At 41.1% G+C, this 24,458-nt stretch overlaps 1 protein-coding gene across 1 annotated transcript in view; it reads left to right on the top strand.

Annotated features, from left to right (window-relative positions):
- KCNQ3 (potassium voltage-gated channel subfamily Q member 3) overlaps window positions 1-24,458 on the top strand; it is a 193,791-nt gene that overhangs the window by 150,897 nt on the left and 18,436 nt on the right. Inside the window, 8 exon segments of the mRNA XM_030971456.1 lie at window positions 6,214-6,304; window positions 8,037-8,163; window positions 9,841-10,013; window positions 12,024-12,179; window positions 13,528-13,638; window positions 14,566-14,661; window positions 16,039-16,133; window positions 17,459-17,485. Of these exon segments, the coding sequence (XP_030827316.1) occupies window positions 6,214-6,304; window positions 8,037-8,163; window positions 9,841-10,013; window positions 12,024-12,179; window positions 13,528-13,638; window positions 14,566-14,661; window positions 16,039-16,133; window positions 17,459-17,485 (876 nt within the window).

Here is a 24,458-nt window from a genome sequence, read left to right as displayed (position 1 = left end):
GCAGATTGGTGGTATCTGTGCTATCTGACATTGCTGACCCAAAATGTACCAGCATGCCAGACCCTGGAAAAGATGGCAGTGGTGGTCCACAGGGCTCAGAAGAAAAAGGTTTTTAGGACTGGGCCTGAAAAAAAGCAAGACAAGGGAGATTTACCTGGTTTGGGTAGTACATGGAGGAGAGGAATAAGGAACCATCTGATATAAAAGCTGTTCTTTTGCACCCTAATGCCCTGCTGTGAAGCACAGCTTTCCCCTCCCAGGTCTTGATTTTAAAAGCTTTCCAGACTCATGGACACAGCAGTGAAGCCCATTCAGAGGCATTCCTGCCAAAGAGAGTTCAAGGCCATCAAAAACCTGGCATGAATAAGGGTTTGGGCTTTTCTGCCTCAGCTTCCTGCTGTGCCAGGGACAATGTCACTTTGTCACCAATGGACAAGTGTCATTCTGGGCTACCACCTCAGTACCTGCCAGGTCAGCTTGTATGCCAGTTAGACTAGGGCTCTTTTGGGGATCTTTCCTTACTTTCTAGGGTTTTCCTCAGCATCATGTGAAGGACTTTTTTACTGGCTCTGCTATCGCAGCAGAGCAAGAGTGCAATACAGCTTACTGAGCATGGCATTTCTGCCCTGTCCTTGCTGTACAATGGCACTAGGACAAGGATTTCTGCCTGGAGCTGTGGGTGTGCACTCAGGGAAATCTGTGGATGCAAGGAAAGAGGAGCCTTAGAACATCCCTTCTGCAGGACTTGTTGCTTTTTCTCTTCTCTTCCAGGACCTCCACTAAGTTTCTCAGTGCTTTTCCAGGCATCCCCAGCCCTTTTGTAGCCTCACAAAATGTTTGGATTTTTCCTGTTGCCCTTATCTCAGTACTGATCTCTGGCCTATTGCTTGGAACTGCAGAGATTCAAGAATCTAAATATTAAACAGTGAGTATTCCAGAGTCTGTGGAAATCAGGCATGCATTCCCTTCTCTCTGAAGAGCTGTTCTCAAATATTTGGTAATGTCATTTTTTTTAGTGTTAAAAACCCTGACTCAAGTTTCTCATTAGCAACCATAAAGCGATCACTGCAAGATACTGCAGATGTTCTGTGAAAAATGAAGTTCTGAAGAAGAGAAAAAGATGATGGGTAGGAATATAGAGCAACTGAAAGAAATGTGAGAAAAGATGCATTTTTAATCCTTATGGGTAAAAGCCAATAGCTGAAGAAAATAAGGTTTTTCCAATATGAAATTTGGGAAACTGTGTGGGAATCATGGTTTAGAACCATATTGCTTTGGATACCCTAAACCAAAAATTTAGCAGAACACTGTCAGATTTTCCTTACATATCAGTCTTAGAGAATTCCATTAGCATTTACCAGGTGGCAGAGCATAATGAAACCAGAGCATAAGCTTTAAGGGAAGAAAATAAAATACCAAATGAAGCAAGCCGAAAAATCTAAGATTCATAAGAACATTTGGAGACAGAAGAGTCCCAATGTCTTGCAAGAGGTGGTATTGAAGGTAAGAGAGCAAAAAGAAATCTGTGCACTGTTGGACTGGGGTGATTTCTTACTCCTAACTGTTCAGTTAGAGGCTTGAGGCTTTCTTGCCCAAAGCCTGGGTTATAATTTTGTAACCAGGATTCCTGGCCACATGTAGATGTGATACCTAAATTTGCAGCAAGGGATTTCAGACAAACCAGAAATGCTGTGGCTGGTTGGCTAATTTCAGTAGCAAAAATACATAAACATTATGAAGAGGTGGTGTTTATAATTATATCCAAACCAAGGGTAAACATAAGGGGTGGCATTCAGCTGATTTACACAGTAAACCTCTCCATAGGAGCTCATCACCAGTCTGTCCTTACAGTTAAAGAGAAGAAATATCTTCTCCAGGTGCTCCTGACCACCTTGAGCTATTTGGTTTTAATCAACCTGAGTTGTACACGAGAAGCACACATTCTTCTCTATTAACTAAACCTCACTGAGGTTTAGCATTTTGTCCCACAGCACAAAAATTTGTCAAAATGACACCAAATGCAAATGTAGTTTGGCCTGCCCATGGCAGATCTAGTGTTCAAAACAACTTCATAGGGAAGCTGTTTTGGAATAGATTAGAGGCAAATTCCTACAGGATCTGCTTCTACAGTTTTGAAGGAGGGGATGGTGAACAGAAATGTGATGAGCAGATGTATATATAAAACACATAAATGTTCTCAGCTAGATCTGTGTTCTATTGGCTTCAAATGAAAACAGATAAAGAAGAAAAACTCAAAGAATGAGGAATAGCAAGATAAGTAAAAATTTACCAAACAAAACAGTCTGTGATGTTCATACAAGAAACATTAGATTCATGATCATGCATAGTTGTAAATTACTTCTTCTTTTCTGGGAAAGAATTTTTTTTTTGTATACTCTTTTTAACACAACAAAATAGTGCAGTTAGAAAATACGAGTATTAAATATGTAATTTCTAAAACTAAGAAAATATATTGACCTGAATAATATGTTATTTGTGACAGTGACAAACAAGCACTGCCATTTGGTGGTCTGGAAATTATGTATACAACAAACTAATCAGATTTTTAAGGCATAATGCTGCAAATAGGAACCATGTAATGTGCTGTGAAAAATAATGTAAAATAATGGCAAGGATGATTCTGAAAAGCTGAAGAACACATTCAGATCCTCATTAGGCATAGGTGATATGCATTCTTGAAGCCTGGACTGCCACCTGCTGAAACACAGTTTAATAGAAATCTTTGACTTAATAGGACTGAGTTTTCATTCTAAACCTTGATTTTCACCCTATTTCTTTCTTCCAATCCTTAGTGCTCTATGTCCCATGAATCATTATAACTGTGAGTAAATTTCAGATTTTCTCCGCTTCTGTCCCTTGATTCCCCAGGTCAGTGGCAGTCTTCCTCCTGCTCATCCTCTGTGATTTCAGCAGTTTCTTACCCTGTGATTCTCCTGTTACAATTTTAGAGTCAGACTCAACTGCTCAGCTCACACTGCTGCCTCTACAAAATGAAATTAGGCACTGCAGACTCAGGCATTGTCCTGTTGCCAGCTGTCTTTATGTTTGCATGGCCACCACATGGGCATAGTTGTGCCCAAAAATAGGGGCAGTAGTAGCGAGGGGAAGATGAACATTTTTATCATCATTGCTGAGCAAGGGGGACTGATGTAAGAAGGGTGGAATCTGAGTGACATCTTCCATAGAAAGAGGACACAGGAAGACTTGCAGGCTTCAAAACCATCAAGATCCAGACCAGAAGAGGGTGGGCTGCACAGCATCAATGCAGATTAAAGTTGATGGCGTGCTCTGAGCTGCAGTGATAATTATTGCAGAGGCGGAGAAGGACTGTTGAGATGCGAGATTATTAACTTGTGGGTGTTTGCAATTGGTGTTTACCCTTCAGATGTGGTGCAGCAGGAGGAAAGCAGACCCTTCCAGGATGGGTTGTGGGCACTAACATGGGCTTTTCATCCCTTCTTACCCCGAGTCCTGCAGGAAGGAGCCCGGGGTGAGGCTCTGAGGGCCCCGTGGGTTTGGGGCCTGCAGCTCCCCCTCAGCAATGGCGCCTCTGAGGGGCTTCATGCCCTTCCTGCAATGGGGCGTTCAGGCCACCATCTCTTCTCAGATTTGCTCTCAAGATTACTCACAACGACTTGTGATCCTCAGTACGACCCTCTCACCCTGCTTTTAGTGGATGTTTTGTCCTGCATGGCCTCTTGTCCTCACGGGTGGGCTCTCACGTGAGGCTGGGGCTTGCAGCATGCTCAGTGCCGCACAGAGGAACTGAACAAGCAGCACCCCCAAGAGCACTGAGCAGCCCTTGGTGTCAACATCTGGGATTTTTATTGTCCAAACTCTTGTCATCACTGTAAGACTCCTTTCCTTATATCAAATACGTGGCTGCGACCACCTGAGCATCTTCGAACTGCTTTGAGCCTGTTCCAAAAGGAGGGAGCTGCAACTCCTCGCTTTGTGGAGAACTGCTACCCTCTAGTGGTAAAACCACAGGCATTTTTAGGCAAAAAAGATGATTTCACTACTAACTTATCTTCTGTCTTCCTTTTAGACAAAAATCTTTACATCATCTTTAATTGACAGCGGTGTTTTTTAACATGACATCGTAATTTCATGCCTTTAGTTTAAGTACCTATGATGTAATGCGATGATGTAATTTCCTTGGACTGTTCTCAGTGTCTTTCACCTTTCATTAAATCATTAAAATGATACTTGGGAGCTGATGGGTGGCTGAATTTTCACATGGTATAAAGAAATGGATGTAGTGGAAAGTACCAAGCAGCAGCTGCTCAAGTCTTTAAATGGGGTGTTGGTGATGGTACCACTCTAAAGGCTGTAGTGTGGCAGAGCATAGGTGGCTTATAATTAATCAGAGATCATGTTGTCTTTGTTTAGTTTTCACCTGTTTGGTCTTGGAATTTCTGGACAGCTGGATGAAGTGTCTTGGGAAGCTAGGGAGCCATTGGCTTTATAACTGCATGGAGGGGACAACAAGATATTGTGTGACAAAACCCAAGGGCATGGAAGGAGCACTACAAAATTGCTAAGTGAACTGCCAAATGTCTTGAGAAGCAGTAGTGTTATAGGTAGATGGCAAAAGACACATTTTGATCTGTTTCCTACCAACTACATAAGCCATGCTCTAGAGTAGGGCTGGGGAGTGGGAAAAGGTGAAACTCACCAAAGAAATCCAAAATTATTTAGCAGGAGCAAACACATTTACTTCTGTTCTAACCTTGCTCAAAATGGCTGATCTGAAATTTTCCTGGCATAAGAACAGTGAATTTCAGAGAAGCCACAGCAAAGTAATCCTTCAGGGTTTGCTATGAAGTGTTTCACTGCAGTCTTTTCCTTGCATGTAGGGTGCTAGTGGACTTTGCTTGGAGGAAATTCCCCCCAAAAACCATCAGGAGCTATCTGGAGCTCACCTCTGTCCTTTCACTCCAGCTGCAAATAATTTGCACATTCTCAGAATACCCCTCTTTAGCCCTAGGTTTTCTCAGACATGAAGGAAATGAAAACCCAAGGTTTTCATGTTGCTGAGCTGAGCTGAGTCCCTTGTCACTACCTCCTCTGCAGGCTCTGTCTCTGCTCATTTCACCCAGTGAAACAAAGTGGAGTTTTTCTCAGCAAGAGATGAAATCACACTGCAGGAACCAGATTGAAATTCAAAGCAGGTAGTACACATAAACACAGCTTGATTCTTCACAAGCTTTTTTCCCTGGGTGATTTCAGTACCTAATGCCTATCATTTCTTTGATGTACCCTAGCTATGAAAGCAGGGGATCCAGAGCTTTTGCAAAGACATCTTTCTAATTTATTCATTAAACTCAAAATATTTCCATGGCCACCTGCCCCTCTGTTCCTGTGGATCAAGTTTTGGAAACACATTAAAATGCCCATGATCTGGGTACATGAAGTACCAGAATATGAGTTTGCCCCTTTGCTTCACAGTAATCACTTCTATAAAAGATTTTGAATAGCTTGAACCTGGGAATAATTTTGCAAAGCAGATCAATTAGACTGAATTGGATTTGCCAGCAGTGGGAGTTAAATTTTTAGTCAAATCTCTGTGTTCTGGATCCTCACAGGCAGAAAATAACACAGAGGCAATGATTTATCATATACTTTGTTTACTGGAGAGCAGAAATTTATCCTCTCTTGTTACTCTTTCAAACCTTTTTGTCTTTTCATCTGCATAGAAATGAGTGCAAAAAGAGAAGAAAAAGGAAAAATAAATGTAGTTTTCAAGGGAGGGTTTGTCCCAGTGCTTCCTTGTAGTGAAACATTTACTGTTTCCCAGGCCTCAGGATGTGCCAGGGAGATCCATTGGCAGTAACTGCAGTGCCATTCTGGGCAACACAGAGTTTGGAATACACCTCCTGAGCAACACAATCCTCTGCATATCATACAACCCCTTCCCAAAATGCACTATCACCCATCTCATGCCTGAAGAATGTGGGTTGATTACAGCATGTCTGTCCCAGGAGCATTCTGACTCTGGATCTTGCTATGACTGCCAGTGCCCCCTGCTCCAACCTAGTTGAAAACTTCTGATCTTCATCAGAACCCACCTCATTCTCACCAACGGGGAGCAGCCATCCCATGGAAGTCTCTACTCATGATTTCATAAGCAATATCTCCAGAGCAAATACAGAGAGGGTTAAAAATGCTATGCTTTTTATTTCATTTCAGGTTTCTGATTGTCTTGGGGTGTTTGATCTTAGCAGTCCTGACAACTTTCAAGGAGTATGAAACAGTTTCTGGAGACTGGCTCCTCTTGCTGGTAAGTAAACTGTGGCTGCTGCATCACCCTGGTAATGTCCTGGAACTGAAATCAGCCCCATCAGCAGGGATGGAGACTTGCTCCCAGCTGTGCATGCAGTGAGGCTTGTGCTCCTGCTCCTGGAGCAGTGACTGTGCTCTTACATATTGGAGAGTTCCCAGGCCATTGTCAACCCAACTGAGTACAAAGTAAGTGAGGTTCCTGAGCAAAAATAAAATGAGAGCAAAGACCCTAGCCTGAGGCTTTTAAATAATGGCTTTTCAGCATTTGTCCAACAGTCCTTCCATCAGATTATCAGGAAATTTCTTATTGACCACACCAGACTTAAGCACACTTGAAAAATATTTTTTGATGAATCTTTCAACAGTTTTAATTCATTCTATAGTATTCTATTAATCCTAGTATTTCTTTCAAGGGAGGCCATCAGAGTTGGACTCATGCTTTTGTCCAATAGCAGCATAACTGAAATTGCTGCAGGCAGTGCCTTTGAGAGAAAATATATTCACAGCAAACACATTCCATATTGCTTGTTCTATAAATGCTGAAGTTCATGCTCAAGACTTTATTTCAGCAAGGCTTCCTATTTAGCAGAAGAATTAAAAAACAGAAAAAACCCTCACTAAATATCAAATTGCAAATTCAACATTTTATGAAAATGACCCTAAAAATGAACTTTCTTTGCTCCCATAGCTATCATAAAATACAGGGCACAATGTCTCACTTAACCTGGCCTTGTTTAAAGTATCCCTAGAGAAACTGCACACCAAAATTAGTTCCAGGATCTCAATTTCCATTTCCCTTTGTACCTCCAGAGACATATAGATTTGAGCAGGAGCTAAATGCCAAAAGGAATGAAAGGTGAATTCCCCTTGCATGTTCTTTCTCAAAAAGTGCCTGTATGAAAACACCTTCATCCCTCAGGGAAACTTGCTTTTGGTCTCTGTTACCCTGCTTAGGCCCATCTTTCACATTTGAAAAAGCCTGAGGTTATCTTCCCTTCTCCTGCTCTTGTTTTTATGTGGCTCTCAGCAGCTTTTAGAAGCTGTGGGCAATGAGCATGAGGAAAAGTCCCCTTTTCCCTCTTGCCAGCAATTCACAGAGAGGAAAAGTAACCATGTGCCCCAGGCTGCCCTTGGCATCCCACCTTGCTGAGCACCTCAGAGAAGCTCTTTGCTCCCCATTCCCTGCCCACGCTTAGAAAGGTTCTGGAGCAAGGTGGAAAATCCCATTCTTTTCATCCACCAGAAATTTAAGGGAACAATTTGTCTTACATATATCTTTATCACTGCTTTGCACTTATGACCAAATGAGTGTCCTGTGTCCTGCCCTGTCTGGACAGACATGGCAGCATGAACGAGCTGCTGGTGGCTGACCCTGGGGGTGGGTACAGAGTGCCCTGGGGACTCTGCAGTCAGCCCTCACATACATCTGCTCATTTTGTGTGGAGCAGGAGGTCTTTCTGTGAAGCAATTGTCCTTCCATTAAGGCTGTAACTTTCACTTTTACCCAACAGCAGGGGCAAATCCTTCCTGCATGGTACTTAGCAGGCTGGAAAACTGTGTCCCCTCTTTGCCTTGCCTCTGGCATCAATCTCGATTCTCCTCCATTTTTTTCCTCTCTCTTACACATATCCTAACACTTGCACCTTGTCTGTTTCCTTCACCTGTATCCTTGCGTCCAGAATTACTGCAAAACTTGTGAGACTAACAAGGTTGTTTGTGTCTTGATACAGGAAACTTTTGCCATTTTCATCTTTGGAGCAGAGTTTGCCTTAAGAATCTGGGCTGCTGGCTGTTGCTGTCGCTACAAAGGATGGAGGGGGAGACTCAAATTTGCCAGGAAGCCTTTGTGCATGCTGGGTAGGCACATACTCTCTACTACTGTTTGTCTCATTAATGTCCCTTTTCTTTTTAAGCCAGTTTGGGGGATATCAAAAAACTGGTGATTGGCAGTGCAAAGGGCACCAAAATCATATCTGCCCTTTATGCCAGGACCTGTGTCCTGCTTGGAGTAATTATTTGAAGTAGCCCACAGTAACTTGTAATTAAGAGACACTTGGCTACCTAGTCAGTGAGGAAAAAAAAAAAAGAATCCTTCTACTCTTCAAAAACATTTTCCTTGTCCTGAGCCCCATTTCACTTTTCTTAAGCTCATCCTCAGGAAGACTCTCTCTGCCTTCAGTTTCAAACCCAACCCTATACCATCTTCCCCAGCTCCCTTTCATTTTTGTGTTTTGTTTTACAATTGTATTGTTGGTCTGTATTTGCAAACAAGTGTCTTTGTGATTTCACCCATGCTGTCTTTCAGGCTTGGAAGGCACTGCCTATAATTATCCACACAATTACTCATTATTCATGTTTGAATACCCTCCTGCAACTACTCATTATATCCACAAACCAACCAGCCAACATTCAGGAGCTCACTCTGCCCTGAACACTGGTCACTCCCATTCATTCACTGATTTTGGGATACCCTCACTTGTTTCAATTCTCTTCAGGCGAAGCACTGGACTTTTTTCTTTATTTGTACAGCACATAACACTCTGAGAGCCATGGTGCTGCATGAACAAGCCTCTCCTTTTGTTTATCTCATTGATCTAAATGGTAGACAAAATTGTGACAAATTTTCTTTGTGCATCTGTGCTATCCTCAATTTAGCAATGCTCCTTTGGGTGCTACTGTTGTACAGATTCTTATATTCTAGTAGGTTTGTGAAGGCAGCAGATGTGAGCAAGTGGGATTGATTCTGTCTCATTCCTTCTCAGTAACAGTGTCATCTCACTCCTGAGTATGAGTCTTCATTGATATCTGGGTAAAAAACAGAAGCTATCCTGGATTTATTAAAATCATCTCTCATTTGCCACTGGTACATGTTTGTTTTGAGAACGATTGGAAGTGAATAAATCTGAAATCCACTTTTTTTGGCTGGAAAGAGAATATAAAGACAATTCAAAACTGAGTGCCCAGAGTTTGAAGCTGTTTGGTACCACTTTCTTCTTGGATGTGTATATACAATTAAAAAGCAGGGGGAAACAAGGAAAAAAAAAGGAAACAAAAATAATTTATTCACATTTCAAACCTCTTCAGTTATCAGCAAATTGCTTCTGTGAGCACTTAGAGAAAAACAGTAGTACTGACTTCACGATTTTAGTGGGAAAACTCAGCCAAAAGAATAAAATGGTACTATCAAACCTGAATTTCTCATCTTCTGACCTGTTCACTGTGCTGTTCCAGTGCTTCAGATAAGCTAAAGCTGATTTTCTGTCAGCATTAGGACACTGTTTCCATGCATCCCTAAGCAAGCTCAGTGTCTCAGGTCCAGTCCTTGATCTGTAAATAGATCCCAAGGCTTTCCAGGAGGTTCTGTGCCTGATACTGATGTGTGGCAGCTGCAGATATCTGATTAATTGGCAGGAGAAGGCATTTTCAGGCAGCTCTGAAACTCGCCTAGGGAAATTTGCAGCACAGCCAGATGGGATTAAGAAGCAGGTGATGGGGCCACTTTTGTTGGCAGGCTTTGTCCTTTTTGCCTTGTAGATATCTTTGTGCTGATTGCTTCAGTGCCAGTGGTTGCTGTTGGGAACCAGGGCAATGTTCTGGCAACGTCTCTCAGAAGCCTCCGCTTCCTTCAGATCCTCCGGATGCTGCGCATGGACCGGCGCGGCGGCACCTGGAAACTTTTAGGATCGGCTATTTGTGCACACAGCAAAGTGAGTGAGGAGCTTGCAGGGCTCAGATGGGGCTTGGGGAGGAAGATTAAAAGGAAAGAGACAGGGTGCACAGGTACAGCAGTGCCTTGGGGTTATGTTTAGCAGTTCAAAATACAGTTTTGTTCTTTCAGCTTTATTCCCTTTTCCATTCTCTGAACCATTTTGCCCTTTGTTTTACCTTTCTGTGCTCAGTAGTGGTGCTGGGAAGTGAGACCATGTTCATTCCCACATGTTACAACAAGAATTTTGCCTTTACTCTGAATGGAAAGCAGGGACATCCCTTTTGTAGTGAAGGATGCTGAAATCCTTGACAAAAAAGCCTGGGAAGTTGCAACATGTTTGTAGTGGCGTCTCAGACTTGTCTGATCAACAGATGGAGCAGGCCTCTGAAGGGATGGAAAGAGGCTGAGTAGCCTGAGAAATGTGCACAGAAACATGGTTTCCAAGGGAGCTACTGGTAAAATTTCTCTTTGGAAGCTTAGGTCAGACAATACAGAGATGGACACAGTGGGAACCCAGACAGGCAAAAATTCCTGAAGTCATCTTTGCTTGGCCTAACTTGATGCTGTAGTCAGACACACCCTCTCTTGCACCAGACAGGTAATTGTGTTCTTGCATTTTCACAAAACATTATTACAAGTCAAAAACTATCTGCTTAAAATCTCTGCTTAAAATATCTGCTATCTCATCCTCTAGATGAGATTTCTTATCTGCACAGGGTGTAGAAAAATGACATATACTCCACTAGATACTGCTTTTTCTTACCCATGAATGACATTCCTGACATCTTAGGGGGTTTTGAAAGTTAAAATGCCAGCTGGCATAGCATATTTAGACTTTGCTTCTGTGCACAGACTAATGGGGATGCCCACCATGCTTCATTTCTTACAAACTTCTGCTTCTTCCTCATATAAACTTGCTACAAGACAGGTGGCAGATAAACACTTATGTCAAAAATGTTTTTCAGGAAACAGATCATGGAAGAAGTCTATGTAACAAAAACATTGTTTAGAAATTGTTAAAGGCTTTATGGTGTGGGATTTCATTCAAATATTACTTGTTTGCTTCCCCACCATGCGCTTTTAGACCTCAGCTGGCAGGGGGAGATTAGAGTGGGTTGTGAGAACTTTGCTTTACTGGAGACAATGACAAAACAATTTTGCTAATTTCCTTCTGTGACTGCACACCAGAAATTAGCTAGAAAAGTTTTTCACTTGTCTCAATATTCAATTCCAAAGTTCTCAGCTACAGCCTTTTTTTTTCTCTCCCAACACAGTGAATTGATTTGGATGAATGACTAATATGAATGATAAAAATGAATTAGAATATTGATTTTTTTACCTACCTCTGAAGACCTAAAAAAAATGTTTCTGCTTTGTTTCAGATATTGCTGGCATTCTGGGATTTTAACTTGGGTGGTTACATGCCCCACAGAGGTGGGGCACTCCACTTTAGTCATTCTCTCTAAAACATCAAAGTTTTGGGTTTGCTTGCACACAGAATATTTTCAAGGTCTGTTCTTATTACATGAATTAATTTTGAAAACATCATTCATGATGGGATCAGCTTTGTTATGGCTGAAGAGATGGAAGTGCACCCTGCAGCCTTGGCTCTCTGGAGGTAGGGAGAGGGCAGAGCTGTTGGTTTGTTTGCCAAGGCTGACCAGGCCCAGGGGCAGAAGGAAAGGAAAGAGGCAAGGTCAGGGTCAGACCCCTGCATCCCTTGTGCCATGGGTGCAGCTCAGCCCTAAGCCCAGCTTAATGCAGAGCCACAACTGCAGATTCCTCCAGGCTGCTCCTAAGGAAGGTTCTGTGTAAGGGCCAATTCTTGTAAATCTCTGCATTATTTCCCACTAAGTGCAGAGCTGGGCTGGTCATGGATGTGACCAAAGCCAGCAGTGACATTTCTGCTGTTACCCTCTGTGCTTCTCTCTCCTCCTGATGTTTACTCTGCCACTGTGGATATTGAGGCTCTTTTCAGCCCCTCTGTGTTCATCTGTTTCTTTTGCAGGAGCTCATCACTGCTTGGTACATTGGGTTCCTGACACTCATCTTATCCTCATTTCTTGTTTATCTGGTTGAAAAAGATGTTCCTGAAAAAGATGCTAATGGAGTGGAGATGAAAGAGGAGTTTGAAACCTATGCAGATGCACTGTGGTGGGGGCTGGTAAGTGACTCCAAAATTACCTTATACCCTTCTTAAAAACTTCATATCCAGGAAGAGGTAAAGTTTTAGGGATTACAGTGCAAGTGCTTCTATACTTAGGTGAAAGGCACATTACACAGTAACATTACCAGAGTAGGGGTGCCTCTACAACCAATTGACAAAACCTACAACCCTGTTGATTTTCAGGTTGATTTTCAGAAAAAGGCCCTTAGGTGCTTAAACCTCCTTCAGAAATCAATCTGTGGTCCTGGTGTCTGGGAAACCTCTTTTAGAGGAGCATCCGTTTAGGTGTAACTGCACTATGGGAGACAGAGCTCTCATGCCAGCAGTGTCCTGCAGTGAGAGCTGTGTTCCTCAGAAAATGGCAGAGCCAGAGCTGCCCAATGGATGGGTCTGTTGGGCTGTCAAAGAGCACCAAAGGTTTGGGCAGTTGAAGAAGACACGCATGGCAGGTTTAGTTCTTATGGAGCCAGTGACTGAAGATGTCTCTGGGTTCAGATGGAGGAAGTAAAAAAAACATTTCTGGAAAGGTTCACATAACAATTCTCATGTCTTACATGCATTCCCCAAAGATCAGGGAGTGCCATTGGTAGTAGGATGCTGAACAAGAGGGACTTTTGATACATCTGTTCTTGTCTCTTCTGATTAAGAGAGGAGTATTGGTTTGCACCACTACTCATTCAATCACAGATATTCGTGCCATTCCAGAATTCATGTTGCTTTGTTACTAACAGTTAAGGAAGTCTATGTCATGCTGTGACTTAAATTCAGCAGCATATTTTTTATTCAATGAAGTTTTCTCATAAATATAAAATACTCCCCTTCCCCTATTATTAGTCAAAAGTGTTGCCTAGAATATCTGGATGTTTCCACATCCTTTTGTATCCAGGACATTTACATGGAGTCTCAGTGGTGAGAAAATGCACACAGCTGGAAATTAGCAATTGTGCCAGAAGGGAGAATGTTTTCACAAAGACATCTTTGTTTTAAAAAGACCAGGACTTCAGGTAGAGCTAGTTCTGACAGGTTATTAAGGGTCTGCAAGCTGTTAAGTGGCAAATCCCATTCCTGACTGTGAACTGATGGTGGGCAGATTTATGTGGAGTTCACTTGCAGCAAATGCACCTGAAAGAGGCAGCTGCTCTGAGACTAAAGCCATTCTCCATGCAGTGCCTTGGGATTATGATGCCGCCAAAAAATTTGTTGACCCATCCTCAAGATCCTATTTCACCAAGCTGTGCATGAGCACCCTCAGGGCTAAGTGAGTTACACAGTTTTCATGGTGACATTTACACAGAGCTGTTGGCTTTGTTTTTCTCACATTAAACCCTGGTTCTTGTGCCCACAGATCACCCTCGCTACGATTGGATACGGCGACAAAACCCCTAAAACATGGGAGGGACGGCTGATTGCAGCCACCTTCTCTCTCATTGGAGTGTCCTTCTTTGCTCTTCCTGCTGTAAGTACCTTCCCTTCCTCTGTTAGACACAGCCCAGCCCTGTGCACTTGCAAAAAGAAGATAAAGTCAGTAAAATCACCAGTGGAACCAAATCCCTTTTAAAGAAGTACTTCATATTCTTGTGTGGGTCTGTATCAGTAAATGGAACTTGTTTCTTCCCAACTTTGCACAGAGCGTATTGGGAATAGTATACCCCCCCAATACTCCTCAAATCATTATGTGGGCATTGTCTGACAGTGCTAGTTGGCACAGGACAAAATTAAACCAGCAAGTGAAGAATCTGGGAAACCACAAGGCAGTTCATGAGACTGTACACTGGCACGTGGTAATTTACTGGTATTAGCATAACCCCCATAAAACATATTTTTAAAGGATTTGGAGTCCACTATTGTAATAATTAGAATTTGACCCATCTTACCCAGCCCTTTATTTCCTTTGTCTGCAATGTCCTCAGATAAGAATGAAACAAAATCTGACTGAGCTGGGCTGAATAGCAACAGAAACTGCCCCAATCCCAGATTTTAGGATATTTTTCCTCTAGATCCAGACTTGTAAAGAATTTCACAGAGGATGACAAGTCCTGCACTCTCAGATCCAAAGCATGGTCTAGCACAGCCCTTGTATCATGCAAGCAGAGTTTCAGTGGAAATGGAAAGTAACACAGCAGCTGGACACCAAGAGCTTGGAAAGGCAGTAGACATTCAAGAAGCCTGTTGAGGACGTTTAATGGTTTGGTGTGGCCTGTGGTCCTTGAGATGATCATGACAACCTCCTGTCTCATGAGTGGAGCAGCAGAAAGGCATGGGAAGTGCACAGACTCCATGCAGCCATCTCCATCTCCCCCCACAGACCTGCAGCCTCTCATCATTAATCCCTTTTGCTCTGAGTAAGAAATGTCTAAAATCTTGCTTGACTCTATGCTTTCAGGGCATTCTGGGGTCAGGGCTGGCACTGAAGGTCCAGGAGCAGCATCGTCAAAAACATTTTGAGAAAAGAAGAAAGCCAGCAGCTGAGCTCATTCAGGTTTGCAGCCCTTTCCTCTTCCTTGAAAAAGTGCTGTGCCTGAAGACTGCTGCATCATGTTAGCAAGGGCCACCACTCCTCCCCTGCCCAAATTCTCACTTCCCATTGCAGGAGGTGAGAATTTTTGTTTGTCAGTTTTTCACACTGAGTTGGATAATCCAGAGGCCTTTGCAGTTCTGAGGAATCTCTCAACTGCCAGAATATCTTTCAGAAGAACAGTGTCTTGCAAAGAAAGGATCTCATCTGCTAGTTTCTGTAAACCAACTGGCTTCTGCATCACTGCCACAAAATCACAGGAAACAAGCTGTTGAAAACACATTCTTTACAAAATACAGATTTTTTTTCAGTTCTCTTGAGAAAATGCTTTTCTATGCAAACAGTTATGTTGTTATTGATGTGAAAACAACAATAGAAGTAACACTATAGACAGTGACAATTTTAATCAAGGCAAATAACATAAATAGTGTATGTGGGGTTTAAAAACTAAATCACACCCTGTATCCTCTGTTATGTCACTGGGTGATCCAGAAATTCAGTGGGAAGAGAGCCCTTACCTCACTTGGACATCAGTTATGGCCTTTGTTATGAATTCAGGATATTAAGCTTAAAATCTGTAGTCTGTGTGCCGACAAATTTGAAATTCTTTATGCTTACTAGGTATGGAGCACATCCTGAGAGCAGTTAAGTAAATGACAGCATTTTCACAGAGGGACAGAGAAAGTTTCTGTGACAACAAGTGGAAGCACCAGTGCTCAGGATTGAACCAGTCCTCGGGAGAAATAGGCTGAATGGCATTAAAATTCATGGCTGTTCTCATTAAAAACACACTTTAGCAAACAGAGGGGCTGCAGGCATGAATTGTGAATAGAATTTGATGAAACTTAATTTTAAATTAAAGCATCTCCACTGATCAGGTAGCTTATGTAGCTAGTGGGTTTTAGGTTGGGGAAATTTTGTTTGGAGAATTTTAATTTGAACTAAATGCTGAAGTAGAAAATTGCTCAGCAAAAATTCTTCAGATGATACATTAGGAGGCAAACTGTCTTAAGTGCTTCCAGAATTACTGGACAAGTCCAGCAGTGCTTGAAGCTCTTTTAGACATACCAGACAGGACAATAAAACCATGTTAGTCTAATGTAATGTCATGTTCTGATAATGGTTGCCTCCACGTTCTGTCTCCTTTAACAGCCCTCCAAGATCAAAATTCAGTGTCAAAAGCTTTTCCATATAGTGGCACTCATTTGGTATGGCTGATTAGTAATTAATTTCCAGATAGTGACTCAGGCGCATTGTTATGTTCTTTGACAGAGTCTGGCTGCAGTCAGCTGGGAAATAAGTTCACCTAACACTAATTATTTCCTCTCCCTTGTAATTTAGGCTGCCTGGAGATACTATGCTACTAACCCCAACAGGATTGATTTGGTTGCTACCTGGAGGTTTTATGAATCAATTGTATCATTTCCATTTTTCAGGTTAGTGCATTGTCCACCTCTCCATCATAATTTTCTGTGAAGTATCATCCAGGACAGGGAACACAGACTTTTTATATATCTACGTATCTATATCTATCTATATCTATATATATACATATATAGATATAGATAGATATATAGATATATGAGGCTTTTATAGGTAGCAGATGTTTTCCAGAAAACTCTTCTGAAGAAGAGGAATCTTTTCTGAGGCAGTGGTTTAATTTCAGTCACCACTTCTGAGTTCAGTGAAAGTATTCCATACATAAAGACATTCAGATAAAATGGATGCTTATCTGTTTATGGCTATTAGATTGATCCTCACTCTCCTTGACTGTCCAACAGGCATCTTTCTCACATTTAGGTCTTAACATTTTAAAATGTTTTTTTAAGAAAACCTGTATGGCCCTATGAAAAGCCAAGACTTTTAGCTACAGATTATCAGCTCATAACAATGGGCATTACATATCCAAGTTAGTGCTTTAAATGTTCCTCCTGGTCTTGCTGTTGTGCCTCATTCTGAAGAAAAGTGCCCTTAAACTATTGCTCAACTCAGAGGTCTCCATGCATAGCTGTGCTCACTGCCCTGACATTGAAGTTACAGCTGTCACTCAAAACTGACTTGAAATGTTTCAGACTCCTGCTTTCACAAAGGGCAAATTACAAATACTCACTCTTTCTTTGTTTTAGTCACAATACATTTTTAGAATCAATTTCATGTGCTTCTAAAAGGAAACCTCTACAAAAAAACCCCAAAAAACAAAAAAAACCCCTTAGCACCAAAACTGTTTAATTAAGGCTCAGTATATTTCTTTCCTTTTCTTTATCTCTTTCACCCTCTGTCTATTCCCAGATTTTCCATTACAGAGTCATTTCTTCAGGATTTCTTGACTGCAGGGTTTTTCAGAGAATAATTCTCAGATTCATAAGGAGTCTGGACTCATTACTGGACTTCAAGCTTGCTCATTGTGTGTAGGTTCTTCTGTGATCCAAATGCAATCTGAAATTTAATAGGTATTTTGCAAATAAGATCCTGGGAAGGAGGGCAGGGGAGATCACTTCTTACCAAAGACTGGATTGCCAGTCTAAGCAGCACAGACTGGTTTCAGGAATCTATGTAACTTATTTTTTTGCTTTATAACTAATTGAAAATGTTGCTTTTATTCTGCTTTTTCTGTTTTTTATTCTGCTTTTTTGGTCACAGAACAAAAGAGGTATAAGGTATTAGTAGTAGATTAACAATTTATATTTTAAAAATATGCTGGATTTATGAATTGATTTTTCTCTCCTTGCTTTCTTGTAATGCATCCTCTCTTCTATAAAAGGAAAGAGCAATTGGATGGTACTGCCAGGTATGTAGCTGTCATTATTAGACATATATGTTTTAATACAGCTGTTGGAGGATGCAAGCTAAATAGTTCTTTGTGGATTCATGAGCTGTTAACTAAATCATGCTACTAACACCACAGGTAACCATTAAAAATTATTAACAAGTCCATTTCCTAACTGCTTGCTTTTTTTCCCTAGTTTAACACCACAGCTAAAATGCTAATTGTACAAAGGCGGTGTTGCTTGCTGATTGTCTGTAAACAGCTTTATTGTTTGTTATGACTAATCATGGTCTAGATTTCTCCTGATCCATGCTGCAGAGCCAGGGTTTAGCATCCAGGCTGTTCTGGGGGGAATTTAAGACTCTGGTTGCTGTTGTTTCTTCACAGTCTTGCACAGAGCAGTGTTGTGGTGTGAGCCAGTGACAGTTCACCATGTGCAAAGATTTGTTGACAATAGATACAGAGATGGGTGTGTAAGATGGAACAGCAGAATAGTCAGTCTCTCTGGCAGTACTGTAAAAGCTGCATTAGGTTTGAGGGCCTGGTGCCACCCATGCTGAATAAAACAGGAAAGCTCCTGATCACATCAGGGTATTCACAAGCAAAGAGAATGAAGGAATCCTCAACCCCAGCACTGGCCAGTCACTGAAGACTGCAGCAGACCAGCCACTGTCAGCCAACCTGCAAAGTCTCAAATTGAAATGATACCTTTATAACCCTCTTCAGATAAGTAGAAGAGTCAAATTCACATACAATAATTGTAACTCAAAACTTAATGTTGAACCACTATCAATGGGTCACCCACATTGAAATTCAATAACAATTAAAGGATAAATAGCTCCACAGGGCTGAAGCTACTTCAGTTTGCTTCACCATTTACAGCACAGAGAAAAGGAACAAAATTGTAGCTACATTTGAAAAATGTGAGCCAGAGGTCAGGTCTGGAGTTCTAGTCCCTGACTTGATGAAAAAATATGTTTTTCTTTTTGTTTTTTAAATATTTCATGTAACACATGAGAACTTCAATAAAGGAAGTTGACCAAAAAATAAAGATTACACTTGCTGTTCTCCTAGGAACTTTTGGGGTTCAAGCTTCATTTAGCAGAGAAGAAAAACCTATCTCAATTTTTTCTTGCAATACAGGCAAGTGCTCTAGTGGCAAATTATTGGGAAATTATGTCTTCCTCTTCTTACCACCAAAATAATGAGCTCACCTGCACCTCCTCAAAGATGACTGGGAGGTACCCAGTTTGTGAGCTCCCATGGACCTCAAGTACTTTACAGGCATGGCACTCCCCAGGCTAAGCAGTCATGGGCAAGCTCAGTTGCATTAATGCAGACATCTCCGGTCTTGGTAACAGCTGAATTTTGGTCTTTAATATGTAGGGAAGAGCTTAGGAGCTGAAATCCATAACTTGAGTCAAAATGTTCTGGCTGAGATGCAGCAGCAGATTAAAATTAGGTAAGAGAATGCCTGCTGCAGTTCACTGTTGATCACAGCCCCACTAGAGAAGCTCCTGCACCTGTAGCAGTTTTGAGTTACTGTAGCTTTCAGGCAGTAGAAATCATTTGATGTCAACACACTGAATTAAAAATGGAAAAGTATGACTCACAGCTCAAAATCTTTAAAGCTATAATCCCAGGGCCCCTCATTCTAGCTGGATATAATTTGGTTTTATTTTATTATATATATAATAACCCTCAGCAAAATCATCAGTACACCTGCATGGGAGCCTTCCTGCTAGCAGAAATGTGTTTATGGAATGAGACATTCAATTAAAGGGATTGGAAACCCTCCAGGTAAACAGACATATGATGGCACTTGTGGGAACATCCACTGACTTCAGTAGAAATGTGATTAAGCCATAAAATCTGGTTGTTTTGACAGTACCACATCCCATCTCTTATAAAACTCTTATTTACAAACAAGATAATTAAAAAAATCTTCTTTCTTCTGCAGTTATTTGGTATAGAAATTATTCCTCATACTCCACTGAAGTTTGTACTTTGACTGTATTGAAATAAATGAGCAATAAGGGAATGTGGTCCTAATGGGGAGAACAGCCCATAAGTGTCCTCAGTCTCCAGGTTCTTCCATCAGTTTAGTACTTAAAGAGAAAGTAAATAAATAGTAATGCTGCTGTAGTAATCAATTGCATCGTCTGACCCATAGTTGACAAAGGAGAGAGAAGAATTGGTCCAAAATTTTCACAGAAGCTTTTAATAAACTAAAAATGAGGCCTGGCTGTGTCAAAATTTGAGGACAGGAAGTGCTTTGAGTGGCAGAGTTTTGAGTGAGTAGAGTGAAAGCTCTTTAGGAACTCCACAGTTCTAGACTTGAGCTCCATGGCAGATCCTTCTAGGATCTCTCCTGGATCAGGAGAGAAGCAGGAGCTGGCATGATAAAGTCACAGATAGATACAGGACCCTGTTCTTAGACCATTTGGGAAGAACACAGGGGTCACAAATGAGTGGAAAAGTCCATTTCAGAAGTTGGATCCCAAGGCAAGGCTGCAGGGAAAAACTTTTCACAGTGGTAATCTAAGGCTTTACTGAAGCTCCCTTTAAAATAAAGCTGTGAAGATATGAGATATGATGAAGAGGTCATTGGACTGGAGCTTGACTCTGTCCTGTAAACAGTGAAGGGAAATGGTAGTTATGATGCTGCTCTTAAGAACAGCATCTTCCCTATGTGTAGTCCCCCAACCCAGGAGGAACTGAGCTGTGCTGTCTGTGCCTCACTGATGAGGAGTTTACTGACCTCATACCAGAGGTGCCACTAGCTTTTTTTTTTCCTTAATCAATGCCTAAACCTCACAGCCCCATGAAATCTCAGCAGCAACTGCTTTTCTCCCTGTATTGCAAAGCTTTTTCATCTGTTCAGCCCTCCAGAAGGGAGATTTATGAGGAAGAGATACTAATGCTCATTTCTGCAGGCATGCAGCGAATCATTCAGCAAACATTGGGAGCCTGACCTACATTTAGGATGGGCATTTGCTTGCCAGACATATTTTTATTCTGAGCAACTTTTTATGTCTATGTTTCAGGAATCAATATTTGGGGCCTGATTTTTCAGTGCTGTTGTTAGCAGCTGTTCCACTGACTTTGACCAGAGTTTAAACTTGCATGTACAGGCACCTTAGTGAAGAATTTTGAACTTTTTTCTAGGGTCTCACTCCTGATCCTCATTGTCCAGCTTTAGAACTTGACACCAGGAGAGCATGTTCATTCCTAGATCTATTATTTTGTGATTGCAGAAAAATCATTTATCCCTGTTTCCCTATCTATACAAGATAAATAATATTTCTGTGCCTTTGGAAAGTTGATTTGATTTTTTAAAGTGGCATAATGAGTACCTGTCTTTCCTGAAAGAATTCATGAAATGTGGTTCATTTTTGTATTGCCAATGCTGACAACAAAATGAAAATAAAACCCTACTTTGCAAGGCGTAAAATTTCACTGTAAGCTATTCATCCTAATACATCTGCCCAAAACAGGAAGGAAAAAGGCCACTCTGATCTGCACACTGCATTAACTACAAATGAAAGGCTCCCATTCTTTTTCACAGAGCTTTTCATGGGTAATCATTATTGTCTCATCTTAATAACTTTTCTTCACTTTACAGTAATGTCATGATTAGTAGGGAGTCATTCTTTGGATCAAGCCTCACAAGAAAACTTAGGTATATATGTTCAAGTAACAGTTGAGCCTTATTCTTTTCATATTTCTTGCATGCTATTCTCTGCCTGCACTTTCTGTTTTTACTACAGTAGTTCACCTAACCACCATCAGAAGTAAGGGACAATAAGACTGAAAAGTTATTAAGCATAAAAAGAAAGTTGCATGACCTTACAAATAGTTAATTGTTCTACTGTTCAGAAAACATTGGATATTATCGTAGCTCTCCCAAGGATCTGCTTAGAAACAGGTGCTTTTCTCTGTTTCTATTGAATGGAAATTAAACTAGCCTAGTCTGCAAAGAATTTTGAAATTTACTGTAAGAAAAATGTACTGTAAGAGCTAAACACTGTTCCTTATTTGGTCCCAACCCTGCCAACACAATTCATGCAAGTTACTTTGAATTTGAGTTCAGTGGAACAACATCTTTGCATGTGTATTTGCAGGTTCTGGTTCAGCAAATGGAAAACAAGTGGATGCTTTTGACCATCTGAATAAAGTTAGTGACATGCTTAAATATCTTGCTGAACTGTGACCTAAGACCTGGGGCAAGAACTTTACCTTCCTGCAAAGAGACATAGACATAGCTTGTGGCACTTCAGGAATATAAAAGACACATCATTAGAAATAATATTCTGACTGAATTGCAAAGTATTTCACTCTATCCCACACCTTGCTGTCATTCAACTTTATCTGGTTGGTCTCATTCCAACTTCATTCCACAAACATGAAACCATCAACCTGCAACTCAGCTTTTCTAGCTGGAACTCTTCAGCTTTTGGAGAGCAGCAAGCAAAGCACTCCATTTTTTCATTTGATGATTGGCCCATGCAAAATAGTGAAGAGACTTTGATTTAGCAGTTTGATTTGCTTTCTAGTGCTTGATACATGATATGTTCACTTTGAAGCAAAAAGTGGGTCAGCATCCATTTCTACCTACAATGGCTGCATCCATTGGTAAAAAATATCCATCCTGGTTTCATAATGAATTGGATTTGGATTATTCTTCCCAGAGATTTATGTGACATTGTTTATTTTCATCCATCTCCAATCCCTTTAGAAAGTGTGGATGAGAGAAGGGGCTAAGCAAAGGCCTTTAGTGTGTGTAAAAGCTCTTTCTGTTCCTGAAGGGCATCAAAGTTGAGCTGAAGTTTTGATTTGTGCTCAAGTTTAAGGGCAGATAGTCTGGATCGTAGGTCAGTCTGTCATAGTCTGACATAGTCAGAGTCATAGCCACCCTTAAATGCCAGTGAGGATGTACATGAGCAAGGAGTGTGGAAATTTGTTGACTTAGAAGGGATGTTTCCTCCTCACATGTTAGAAATTTGCAAATTTAGGCCTTAAGATTCAGGGTGCAGAGTGAAGTCTTTAGTTTTCAGGAAGCTGTAGTCAACTATTTTGGGACAGAACATTATTGTGAGATCCTCTCTGAAAGAAAGAATGCTACTCAATAAAAGAAAAAGCTGATTGGCTAAAGTTTAGAACTACCTCAGAAGTGTGGAATGTTCTTTGTTTTATCTCAAGAAGTCTCATGGACTGTCTGAGATCAGTTGAACAGGTTCACTGCAGAATTCATGTCTGTCATAACATTAGTTTGGTGTTAATTTCTATTAGGAAATATTCAAAGCAGAATATGGGATACTTCTGGAAACCTCACTCAGAATGTTTGATTTTCCAAAGCTAAGTTCACCTGTATTAGTTCCTCTGATAAGGTACAAAAATGCTGGAGTAAACATGACTTCCTTCTGCTTCCAGTTACCTGAGACTAATTCCATCTAGTGTTTTTAAACTGTAAAAACTATGGAAAAATCTCCTGATTATCATTTGTCCTTGTTCGGTGAAAGTGGTAAATCCATGGCAGTGGGCTGTTTGGTTCACTCTTAGACTTAATTCACTATTTTTGTCCTCACACATGTACCATTTATTTATGAAACTCCAATACTAGGAAAAGGATAGAGAGGAGAGTATCTGGCTTGCATGATGGGATGTAAATGCATTATTTCTTTGCATGACTGTTTCTGGAAAATATATCTAGTTCAGCGGTTCCCACTCTTTATTCTCAGCAAGGGTAAAGCATGTGCTGCAGAAGCCATCTCCCATATATCAAGCCACCAAAATAATCTCTCAGGTGGTCCAAAATAATTCCCACTGCTCTTGGGGAACAAAAATTTAAGAGCTGAATTTTTCTTTAGGTAGAAAGAAACTGCACTGCTCTCACCTTCCTCCCTTTCTGGTGATCTGTATCTACCACAAAGTTAAGGAATTTTCATTCTGGGTCCCATTTCAAAGACACAGGGTTTGTAACCCATGAGAGAGAGGATTTAGTAGCATGCAAGACAAGAAATGGTGATTTATCCAAGCTAGTCAGAGAAACTACCCTGTATTTTTGTCAGCATGCTTGGGATGGATTTGTGTCTCCCCAGTTTCTGGAACCTTGCTGGAAGTTGAGAATGATATTTTATTGAACGTAAGAAAGCCAAATGAAGTGGGACCACTGTTCCCAGGGGAAGAAGACTAACATCAGAAGGAGGAGTTTGAAAGAGGAGCAGCAGTGCATGAGCCTGTGGGTGGGAACCACTGTGCTAGCCCCGCTCATGCAGGATGCTGTGACCGGCGCATGCTTCACGCCCGGGACTGAGCCATGCGCATGCTGCTTTAATGAGGAGATCATGTCATGAGAACAAATGTTTCCTCAGTACTTTTAAAAAGATCAATGAAAGCTAAGACCCCAGCAGACCCAGATTTCATTCCTTGGAAATGAGAATAAAGTCCATTTTTTTTCCTGATGACAGTTATCTGGAAAGAAGCTTGGGTTTTGTTTGGGGTTCTTTTGTATGCAACAACACATGGTTGAATATTTTGATGTGAAGCTGATGAATTATTGTCTGATGATTTTACTTTTACTGCTCTGGCTGCCAGATAGAACACAATTGTCTATATTTGTTGCATAAATGTACTGTTATGAGCCTGAATGTTACTTCAAGGGTTAACCTTCAGGATTCCATTAATGAAGAAGGCTTCAGCTCAGGTAACTTTAACTTAGACTAGAGACCTGCTTTTTGGATGACTTCTCATCTAGATCTTTCCATAGTCAATAACAAGAGCTGTGTTCCCCAAGTATAAAGTCATCCCAAACTGAACCACACTCTCCCCACTCACTGGTTAGAGTTGCTGACTTCCCACTGATTATTGAAATGGGTCTAAAGAGTAGTCTTAGATAGGAAGTTTAGCACTTTAACAGCTTAAAACAGGTCAGATGAGTTCTAGCTCATAAACCTAAGATACTCAAGCAACAGTCTTTGGAGAATAGTTTTTT

This window comes from Camarhynchus parvulus, chromosome 2, assembly GCF_901933205.1.
Source record: "Camarhynchus parvulus chromosome 2, STF_HiC, whole genome shotgun sequence".
NCBI classification, from domain to species: domain Eukaryota; kingdom Metazoa; phylum Chordata; class Aves; order Passeriformes; family Thraupidae; genus Camarhynchus; species Camarhynchus parvulus.
Note: the sequence above shows the minus strand (reverse complement) of the source record. Positions and strands in the feature narration are given on the sequence as shown.